This window comes from Heptranchias perlo, chromosome 1 (assembly GCF_035084215.1).
Source record: "Heptranchias perlo isolate sHepPer1 chromosome 1, sHepPer1.hap1, whole genome shotgun sequence".
In the NCBI taxonomy this organism is placed as follows: Eukaryota; Metazoa; Chordata; class Chondrichthyes; order Hexanchiformes; family Hexanchidae; genus Heptranchias; species Heptranchias perlo.
This window is the reverse complement of record NC_090325.1, coordinates 170,834,908-170,846,444: the sequence shown is the minus strand read 5'-3', so window position 1 is coordinate 170,846,444 and position 11,537 is coordinate 170,834,908. Positions and strand designations below refer to the sequence as shown.

General features: G+C 42.8%; 1 protein-coding gene across 4 annotated transcripts in view; it reads right to left on the bottom strand.

Annotated features, from left to right (window-relative positions):
* Positions 1-2,421: 2,421 nt before the first annotated feature.
* Positions 2,422-11,537, bottom strand: part of abhd18 (abhydrolase domain containing 18) — a 102,980-nt gene continuing 93,864 nt past the window's right edge. For all 4 annotated transcript variants that reach the window (XM_067993587.1, XM_067993594.1, XM_067993600.1 and 1 more), the window contains one exon: positions 2,422-3,372. Coding sequence is in view for 1 of the 4 variants with exons in the window: in XM_067993594.1 (XP_067849695.1) it covers positions 3,321-3,372 (52 nt within the window). In the remaining 3 variants the exon portion in view is untranslated. The remainder of the gene's footprint in view (positions 3,373-11,537) is intronic.

Genomic DNA, 11,537 nt, shown 5'->3' with positions numbered 1-11,537 from the left:
GTGCTGTGCATGAATGATGGTTAAATAAGTGAAACTTTAATTTTCATACTTAAACGAATATGGTGAGTTCAGTGCTTTCCTTGGGCCCCGATTGTTTACGTTGATTTACGCCCATTTTTACATTGGGGCGTAGTCTAATGAGATTGGGAGGAAATTTGTGCGTAACTTGATATCAGCATTTTCGGGTCTAACTTCCAGCTTGTGCCCCCAGAGGAAATTCCAGGCCTTGGCCATACTCTTTTATCCAAATATTCATCTCTTCCCTTTCCAAAAACTATTGTGGATTCAACTTTCACCATTGTTGCTGGCAGGGTATTGTATGACATAGCCCAGCGCAAAAAATTCTCTTAACCTCTCCTTTCATTTTTTCAATATTAAATTTAGATCCCCTAGTTATCAAACAGTGGAAATAACTTTTCCCTTTCAGAATGGCCATGTGACATAATACAAGGATGTAAACAAGGGACATGCCACTGAGCTGGACAACAGAGGAGACACATTGGAGGAAGATGGTGTGGTCAGCCATGTCAAAGGTTGCATGGAGGACAAACCAGGATAATGCACTAACAGTCACAGGGAATGTCATTTGTGACTTTGGTTAAGGCTGTTTCAGTGCCGTGGAAGGGGCAGAAACCTGATTGGAGAGATTCAAACAGAATTGTGGGAGAGATGGGCACAGATCTGGAAGGCGACAATGTTCAGAGGACATGGATGTTGGAGGTGGTGCAGTAGTTTGAAAGGACAGAAGTATAGTTTTTTTTTGAGGACGATGATGGTTGTTTTAAAAGGGAGGGGGTAGTACCTGAGGAGAGGGAACAATTTACAATGTCAGCTAGCATAGGGGCCAGGGAGGGAAGGGGGGTGGTTAGCAGTTTAGGGGAAATGGGATGGAGGGAGCAGGAGGTGGGTCTCATACAAGAGATGACTCAGAGAGAGCATGAAGGAGTATGGGCAGAGAGAGAGACAGGGAGAGTGTGTTCACGTGGTGGGGGAGAGAAGAGGTTTGGCTTTGTGGGCAAGGGGAAGGCAGGAAGCAGCAGAGATAGGAGGAGATCATAAAGATAGGGTGGAATAATCCCACTGTGGGATACGAAACCAAGGACTAAAATAGTTGAAATCAATGTACTGGGGCACAAGGAGCCATTGAAGGTTAAAGAAACCGGGGAGTGGCAAAAGTACAGGCAAGGACATTTTTAATGAGTTGGAGATTGTGGAGGGTTAAAATAGGGAGGCCAGCGAGAAAAGCATTAGATAAATGGAGCCGGAAGACATGAACTACAGAGCGGAACTTGAGGTGCAGCAGTATCGCAAAGTTCTACATTTCCTGCTTCAGCCTGATAGCCAAGCACTCAACTGTGTTATGAAACGAAAATGCAGAGGTAATTATAGTCTCAGTAAGGGTCCTGTTAATTAACTAATTAAAAGCACAGCATAATCTTCTGAATGGGAATCCTAAGTTATAAGGGAACAGATCTGTACAGTTATTGATGTCTTTCAATCTCAGTGATTTTGAGGTGAGTGTGTGAATATAAAAATATTTATGCAAGAAGCATTGTAAAGTCCATTCAGGCATTGATCATTTACAAAACACAGAGACTTGGTGGGGTGGAGAAAAACTATCAACCACTTTGTAGAAACATTGGTGCCCTCTAATTCCATTGAGATAATGAATGGAATGCATTACCCACAAACTACTGTCCCCATTCATGTCGTCGTAACAGAACTCAGTGTTCTCATATTAGGAATGCTATGCAGAATGTATAGTCCCAGTCTTCTCCTAACCAGCAGCTTTTAAAATATGAAACATGGTAAGCACCAACAGGCAATTATAAAGGTACAAATATTTCCTGTAATGGCATTTAGGATCAAGAACAATGTCTGATGACAACTCCCCTTAAACAGTTCAATCTTATGCGTGACAATTCCACTTTGAAATGAAGGAGGCAAGTTTTTGCTTTGAGTATTCAACTTTGAAGAACATGATCAGGATATATATTTTGGGGGAAAAAGAATAGTAAAAGCAACTGAGAGCAGGAATTGTTAAAACTTTTTAGTTCTATTTGAGTCATTTTTAGTATAGTAATAATGCTAATTCTGAAATCCCAGTAGTATTAAAATTATTTGAGGATTTTTCTGCTACACTGTGCACAAGTAGAGGTCTTAAAGAGACAGGTCAGGGAGTACAGAATTCCCTGAAGTTACAGCAGTCTAAGGTTTATAAGTGAATGAGGTATGTATTTGGTGGTGGGGGGGGGGGCTGTATTAAGGGAAGCAATGATCTCTTTCTGCTCTGGGCATTCAGAAGGTACCCTTTCCATCTTTGCTTAATGAATACCACCTATGTACTCTAATCTCTATGAACTTGTATGGCAATAAGTTACAATATTCCTCACTCATACCTCAAAACAAAAGAAGCAGACCATCTTTCATAAGTTTTATTAATGAAAAATGTAAATATTTAAATTAATTATAAAATTCACATATGGCATTGAGCTGCTTTATCAATGTTTCAGTTACAAGTTCTCCATGTAAATTGTACTAAACTCAAACCAAAGTTCATGGTTTTCACACACTGCATCCAAAGATTAGTAGATCAACATAAGATTACTGTGAGATCTCAATTCCACTGTAGATCCAAGAAAGCTGAATTAACAAATTAGAATTAAAATGTCAACAGCGTTTTCGGTTTTTATTTCAGATATGCAGGATGCATTTGCCATTTGTCTCTTCATTAAATAAAAATGTCACCTTGCTACATCAGGATCGTAGTTTCTAAATTTTGTAGGCACTATGTAGCACAAAGTAGCACCAGATTGCTCCATCTTGTATGGTATTGTGCAGATTTCCATTACATTTGTTCTTCAGTTTTATTTTGTAGTACACAAGTTTAGTTTCTTCAATTGTACTTATTCTTGTAAAAATGCAATTTGTATCAGTTTTCCCTGAAGTTCATACGAAAATCAAAAAATAAAATTAAGTACACTCCAATGTATCCAATAAAGCTAGTGAAAAGGTTAAAACTATTCTATCAAGTTTACTATTAATGCTACTAAGTGTCTTGGTGGCACCACTTATGAAAATGTAATAGTGTTAGTCAGTTTCAATAAATTTTTGAAATCTCAGACCAATAATAATTTATGTACAGTGCATCTTTTGTTACTGTAATACTAAGTGACTTTCAACCAGTACAGGATGATTAAGTTCCCCTTCTTCAGTACAAAGTTGCATGCACAATTATTTTTCTTGTAGCAGTAATTTGGACCGGTCATAATGCTGTCAACTGTAAATGAAAATCACATTACACGAGGAAATGCTCAATCCTAGATGGAGTACTTCTGAAGAAAGCGTTCAAAGGCATCATAAATGGCTTGCCTGTAAACAAAAAAATTGTTGTTGAATTTTGAAGAAATGTGCAATAGGTAGAATGTGATTATTTAGCATTATCAACAGTAAATTCAGTTAACCCCTATTATATAGTTAACCAGCACAAGGGAATGAAACAAAAGAGAAAGGTCACCCTTGATCAGAACTCTAAACCCCACCCTGAATTTTCACACGCTGAAGCTACAGAGCAGTTCCCAACCTCTAATTAATCAAACAACCTTTGTCATTATGCTTTTCAGCACTGCATTTTATCTACTGTACTTCCCACCCAACCCAAATGTGTCTGTCAGTGCTTTTCACCTGTTACCTCAAATAGTTGTCCCAGGCATCTGCCTGCACTCCCAATCATACCCAACCATTTCAGTGTCAAGATTTCAAACCACACGTAAAAATTAATGGTGCAGTTATTGGATCCAGAGCTATTCCAGCCTCTGTAGCATGTGAAAGGACCCGAGATAGCCCCTTCTCCTACTCCTACATGGAAAGAGAACAATTTTTAAATCGATGCAATGGGGCGGGACAGTTGAGAAAGCTGGGAGATACAAAGGCAGATAGAAACATGCAGTATGTTAGAACAGAGTTAGACAGAACTGGCAAGAAAACTACTTTCCCTTTTGGGCACATGCTCCAGACATGCCACATATGCTATCTTGAGTGTGCATGGTATGCAGATGTTTCAAAGTCACACTGAGTAGAGAAACCCAAACTGTAACACTTCATTCTCTCACCATTAAGGAGGAATCAATAACTTATCCCCTTTTGCATTTTGGATTGGATAACAAGTGCTTCCATCAAGAACCATCAAGCATTATTAAAATTAAACAATTCTAATTTAGAAACACTGATCCAACTGTAAATGCATACAGAAGTTTTACATATTTCTGTGGGGGGGGGCGGGGTGAAGTTTAAAAACTAATTTGGCAGGGGGATGGGCACCAGGATGTAGCACTGGAAAGCAGAAACAAGGTGCACAAAGGATTGGGACAGAAAGATAGCACTAGAGTAAGAAATAGTATGGTAATAGATGGGACCATACTAAGAGAGAGTACAAGTCTAAAATAGGTTTGCAGTACATGTGAGTAAATACATAAAGGTGGGTTAACAAGGTTGGAGAGCTGCAGGCACAATTAGCCACATGGGAATATGATGTGGCAATAACAGAGACCTGGCTCAAAAAAGGGCAGGATTGGGTACTAAATATTCCTGGATACAAGATGTTCAGGAAAGATAGGGAAGGGAAGAAAGGAGGGGAGTGGCAGTATTGATTAAGGAGAATATTGTAGTGCTGGAGAGGGAGGATGTCCTGGAGGGGTCAAGGACAGAATCTATTTGGTTAGAGTTAAGAAACAATAGAGGTGCCATTACACTACTGGGTGTATTCTATTGGCCACTAACTAGTGGAAAGAAGATAGAGGAGCAAATTTGCAGGAAATTACTGAGAGGTGCAAAAGCCAGAGTTGTGATAACGGGGGACTTCAACTACCCTAATATAGACTGGGATAGTAATAATAAGGGGCAAAAAGGGGGAGGAATTTTTGAAGTGTGTTCAGGAGTACTTTCTTGGCCAGTATGTTTCCAGCCCAACGAGGAGGGAGGCATTGCTGGACCTGGTTCTGGGGAATGAGGCAGGTCAAGTGGAACAAGTGTGAGTGGGGGAACATTTAGGGAACAGCGATCATAATATCAAGAGGTTTAGAATAGCTATGGAAAAGGACAAGGAGCAACCTAGAGTAAAAATACTCAATTGAAGGAGGGCCAATTTCAGTGGGATGAGAACAGATCTGGCCTGGGTAAATTGGAATCAAGGATTGATGAGCAAAACTAATTGAACAACGGGCAGCCTTTAAAGGAGGAGATGGTTCAGGTACAGTCTAGGTACATTCCCATGTGGGAAAAAGGTAGGGCAATTAAAGCCAGAACTCCCTGGATGACAAGAGATAGAGAGCAAAATGAAGTGGAAAAAAGGGTTGTATGACAGATGTCAGGTTGCTAACATAAGTGAGAACCAGGCTTAATACAGATAGTTCAGAGGGGAAGTGAGAAAGGAAATAAGAGGGGCAAAGGGAGTACAAGAATAGACTGGCGGCAAACATAAAAGGGAATCCAAAAGTCTTCTATAGGCATGTAAACAGTAAACAGGTAGTAAAAGGAGGGGTGGGGCCGGTCAGGGACCAAAAAGGAGTTCTACTCATGGAGGCAGAGGGCATAGCCGAGGTACTAAATGAGTACTTTGCATCTGTCTTTACAAGGAAGATGCTGCTGCCGGGAGTCTCAGTAAAGAAAGATGTAGTTGAGATACTGGATGGGCTAAAAATTGATGAAGGGGAGGTCCTCGAAAGCCTAGCTTTGATTAAAGTAGATAAGTCACCCAGTCCTGATGAGAAGCATCCTTGGTTGCTGAAGGAAGTACGGGTGGAAATTGCAGCAGTAATGGCCATAATCTTCCAAACGTCCTTAGATACAGGGGTGGCGCCAGAGGATTAGAGAATTGCAAATGTTACATCCTTGGATAAACCCAGCAACTACACGCCAGTCAGTTTAACCTTGGTGGTGGGGGAACTTTTGGAAACGATAATCTGGGGCAGAATTAACAGTCACTTGGACGAGTGTGGATTGATTGGGGAAAGCCAGCATGGATTTGTTAAAGGCAAATCGTGTTTAACCAACTTGGTAGAGTTTTTTGATGAGGTAACAGAGAGGGTAGATGAGGGCAATGCAGTTGATGTGGTGCATATGGATTTTCAAAAAGCGTTTGATAACGTGCCACATGGCAGGCTTGTCATCAAGATTGAAGCCCATGGAATAAAGGGGGCAGTAGCAGCATGGATACAAAATTGGCTAAGTAACAGGAAGAAGAGAGTAGTGGTGAATATTTGTTTTTCAGACTGGAGAGAGGCGTACTGTGGTGTTCCCCAGGGGTCAGTACTAGGACCACTGCTTTCTTGATACATATTAGTGATTTGGACTTGGGTGTACAGGGCACAATTTCCAAATTTGCAGATGACACAAAACTTGGAAGTGTAGTGAACAGTGAGGAGGATAGTTATAGATTTCAAGTGGATACAGACAGGCTGGTGAAATGGGCGGACACGTAGCAGATGAAATTTAACACACAAAAATGCGAAGTGATACATTTTGGTAGGAAGAACGAGGTGAGACAATATAAACTAGAGGGCACAAGAACAGAGAGATCTGGAGGTATATGTGCACAAATCATTGAAGGTCACAGGGAGGGCAGGTTGAGAAAGCGGCTAAGCAAGCATACGGGATCCAGGGCTTTATAAATAGAGTACAAAAGCAAGGAAGTCATGAACCACCTTTATAAAACACTGGTTCGACCACAACTGGAGTACTGTGTCTAGTCCTAGGGACCGCACTTTAGGAAAGATGTGAAAGCTTTAGAGAGGGTGCAGCAGAGATTTACTAGAATGATTCCAGGGATGAGCAACTTCAGTTATGTGGAAAGACGGGAGAAGCTGGGGTAGTTCTCCTTGAACAGAGAAGATTGAGAGGAGATTTGATAGAAGTATTTAAAATCACGAAGGGTTTAGACAGAATAGATGGAGAGTAACTGTTCCCATTGGCAGAAGGGTCAAGAACCAGAGGATATAGATTTAAGGTGACTGGCAAAAGAATTAAAGGTGACATGAGGAAAAACTTTTTTTTAAAAACACGGTGATTATTTAGGATCTGGAATGCACTGCCCAAGGGGGTGGTGGACACAGATTTAATTGTGGCTTTCAAAAGCAAGTGTGATAAGTACTTGAAAGGAAAAAATTTGCAACACTGGGGGATAGAGTAGGGGAGTGGGACTAGCTGGATTGCTCTTGCTTAGAGCTGGCATGGACTCAATGGGCAGAATGGCCTCGTTTGGTGCTGTAACCTTTGTGATTGTATTCCTTATTTGGGCACAGCCAAACACCCCATTGCATTTTTTATTTTTCTTCACAGTTTTCAATTTATTTACCTTTGCTATAATGGCCCAATTCATTTTCATGGGGAAGGTTTCCTTCCTGACTAATTTATAGGGGCGTCAATAAGTTTTTGCATCTAATCATCAAACAAAGGTTTTCTGCTAACCAGGTATGACCAAGATTGACTGTCTAGAACCATTCTTTGGTATACATAAACAGCAGCCATGAGAAAGACTGCCCCTATAATTATTTCAATTTCTAATGTATCTTTTACTTAATTGCTTGCCTATACCTTCTGTGGCACCTTTCGCATCCATCTTCTCTGCTTCTTCCCTCCCCACCTCAGCAACAAACATCAGACAATAATGCCGCATATCCAGCATGCACTTCAAGAAACAGAACAGCTAAACACAAAATATTGTGTTGGCATGGTAAACAAGCTTATAGTTTACAACTCAGATTGCTCATGATCTCTACAATTAAGTGCTAGACTCATTGGAAAATAAATTCAAGCAAACTGACAATTAAACTGGAAGATCATTAACAGATCAATTGTCATAATCTGAGAGAGAGAGAGAGAGAGAGAGAGAGAGAGAGACGAAAGGCGTTGGCCAAAACTAACAGGGTTCGATTCACCCCTGTAAGTATTCTTTCATCTCAACCTTGAGACTAAGCAAATATTGTGGTTTATGATCTCCAATTCATTTTCTGTGTTGGAATTTGTTTACAGATAGCCAAGATCAGACAAGACAGACTGATCAGAGGTGGCGGTACAGTGATATACAGTCAGGAGGGAGTGGCCCTGGGAGTCCTCAACATCGACTCTGGACCCCATGAAATCTTATGGCATCAGGTCAAACATGGGCAAGGAAACCTGCTGATTACCACCTACCGCCCTCCCTCAGCTGACGAATCAGTCCTCCTGAACACCACCTGGAGGAAGCACTGAGGGTATCAAGGGCACAGAATGTACTCTGGGTGGGGGACTTCAACGTCCATCACCAAGAGTGGCTCGGTAGCACCACTACTGACCGAGCTGGCTGAGTCCTGAAGGACATAGCTGCCGGACTGGGCCTGCGGCAAGCGGTGAGCAAACCAACACGAGGGAAAAACTTACTTGACCTCGTCCTCACCAATCTACCTGTCGCAAATGCATCTGTCCATGACAGTATTGGTAGGAGTGACCATCGCACAGTCCTCGTGGAGACAAAGTCCTGTCTTCGCACTGAGGACACTATCCAACGTGTTGTGTGGCACTACCACCATGCTAAATGGGATAGATTCTGAACAGATCTAGCAGCTCAAAACTGGGCATCCATGAAGCGCTGTGGGCCATCAGCAGCAGCAGAATTGTATTCCAGCACAATCTGTAACCTCATGGCCCGGCATATTCCTCACTCTACCATTACCAACAAGCCAGGGGATCAACCCTGGTTCAATGAGGAGTGTAGAAGAGCATGCCAGGAGCAGCACCGGGCATACCGAAAAGTGGTGCCAACCTGGTGAAGCTACAACTCAGGACTACATGCATGCTGAACAGCGGAAGCATGCTAGACAGAGCAAAGCGATTCCATAACCAATTGATCAGATCAAAGCTCTACAGTCCTGCCACATCCAGTCGTGAATGGTGGTAGATAATTAAACAACTAACGGGAGGAGGAGGCTCTGCAAACATCCCCATCCTCAATGATGGCGGAGTCCAGCACGTGAGTGCAAAAGACAAGGCTGAAGCGTTTGCAACCATCTTCAGTCAGAAGTGCCGAGTAGATGATCCATCTCAGCCTCCTCCCAATATCCCCACCATCACAGAAGTCAGTCTTCAGCCAATTTGATTCACTCCACGTGATATCAAGAAACGGATGAGTGCACTGGATACAGCAAAGGCTATGGGCCCCGACAACATCCCGGCTGTAGTGCTGAAGACTTATGCTCCAGAACTAGCTGCGCCTCTAGTCAAGCTGTTCCAGTACAGCTACAACACTGGCATCTACCCGACAATGTGGAAAATTGCCCAGGTGTGTCCTGTCCACAAAAAGCAGGACAAATCCAATCCGGCCAATTACCACCCCATCAGTCTGCTCTCAATCAGCAAAGTGATGGAAGGTGTCGTCGACAGTGCTATCAAGCAGCACTTACTCACCAATAACCTGCTCACCAATGCTCAGTTTGGGTTCCGCCAGGACCACTCGGCTCCAGACCTCAATACAGCCGTGGTCCAAACATGGACAAAACAGCTGAATTCCAGAGGTGAGGCGAGTGCGACTGCCCTTGACATCAAGGCAGCATTTGACTGAGTGGTTGGCTGGTCAAAAGTTAAAATCTGCCCTAATATGTCAGCGGGCTATCAAACTGCGGAGTCGTCCTCCTGTCCTCTTACACACTTTCAAATAGAGGTCACTGAATGACAGCTGGGAGTGGGAACCCTGGTTAATTTGTTTTTATCTCTTGCAAGCACAGGGATGGTAATGGCAATTTGTAGCACCCCGAATGTGTCAGCCTTGGCTCAGTGGTAGCACTCTTGCCTTGGAGTCAGAAGGATGTGGATTCAAGCCCCACTCCACAGACTTGAACACAATCTAGGCTGGCGGTTCTGAGGGAGTGCTGCACTGTTGGAGTTGCCATCTTTCGGATGGGTCATTAAACTGAGATCCTGTCTGCCCCTTCAGATGGAGATGAAAGATCCCATGGCACTATTTGAAGAGGAGCAGGGGAGTTTTCACCAACATTTATCCCTCAACCAATACCTAAAACAGATGATCTGGTCATTTATTTAATTGCTGTTAGTGGGACCTTGCTGTGCGCAAATTGGTTGCTACGTTTCCTACAACAGTGACTACACTTCAAAAGTACTTAATTGGCTGTAAAGTGCTTTGGGACGTCTTGAGATTGTGAAAGGCTGACAAAGAGAGAGTAGGACTCAGCCAGAGTGGAAGCAGGCTACTGGCAGGTGTAGGGGGAAGGATGAGAGGCAGTGTGAGCCAGACCAGCCAGGTGAGGATACAAAGGATAAGTGACCAAGGTTCCTTCTAATTTTTTTTGGCCATGTGCGGAACGAATTTGGGATTGTGCACCAATATAAAGGCTGTTTGTGCCACTGTTTAAAAAAAAATCACAACTTTAAATAGAATATCTTTTTAGAAAACATTATTCAGGATAAATAACAAACAGAATAAGTGTACAAATAATGGATAATTGTAACAATTTAATGTTAAATTATATAAATTTATCAGTGAATGTATGAAATGGATTTCTTAAGTTGCACTAGGATTGAGCAGACCAATCTTGTTATATTTCATTAAGAATTATCTGATGGGAACGACACTGCTTAATGACACTGAGTCAAACAGAAATAAATTGTGTGCAATCAGAATATTTAAATTGAGCCAGAAATACAAAACAGCTGTCAAATGAGTCAGTGTGAATTTGGGGATAGGGAACAGTTTAATTAAAGCTCACCACCACCAACCCCCACTCCATTGATCCTCAGCATGGTTTAAAAAATTATTGCATTTCAATTTACATCTTGCAGGTCTCATTAGTTTTGGCTGCCTGGTGGCCTGGTCTCTGACTGACTGACTGACTGACTGGGAAGAGGGGCCCGGTCTCTGATTGGCCACTGAAATGCATTGGTTTTGATTTTACTTCCTGGTCTGGTTTGCACGTAGCCAATCAGCTGCTCGCTGACTGCATTTCCTAGCATCACGGTAAACAATGCGGCAGCTGGGGCCGGAGCCACAGGATCGGACCCTCGGACTTCCGGACACTCCCCAGCACCAGAGCAGCCCACTTGGGGCTGGAGCACTAGGGACCTGGGAGGCAGAGCTGAAGAAGGGCCTGGGGTCTGGGCACTGGTCAGGGTGGGAGAGGGGCCTGGGAACTGGTCGGTGCGGGAGAGAGGCCAAGCGCTCTGGTTCGGTGCGCGGATGGAATGTTTAAGTGCACAGCCCACAACAGACTGCATGTGCACAGCCTGGAGGGAACAGTGGATGTGAGGCCCGAGTCCCAGTGGGAAAGTTACCAGAGGCATAGTTGGAGGGACCAAATAGTCATGAAGTAATAATTAATAAAATGAATCAAGGTTCCAAAAGAAGAAAAATAAGAAATGAAAGTTAAATTCAGCACATCTGGCTGTGGATGGAGCTGGAAGACAGAGTTTAGTGCCCCAGCAGCACCACCGAGCATTGGGAGGCCTACAAAATAAATAATGTAAGTACAGTATAAAAAGCAATTCAATTTAAA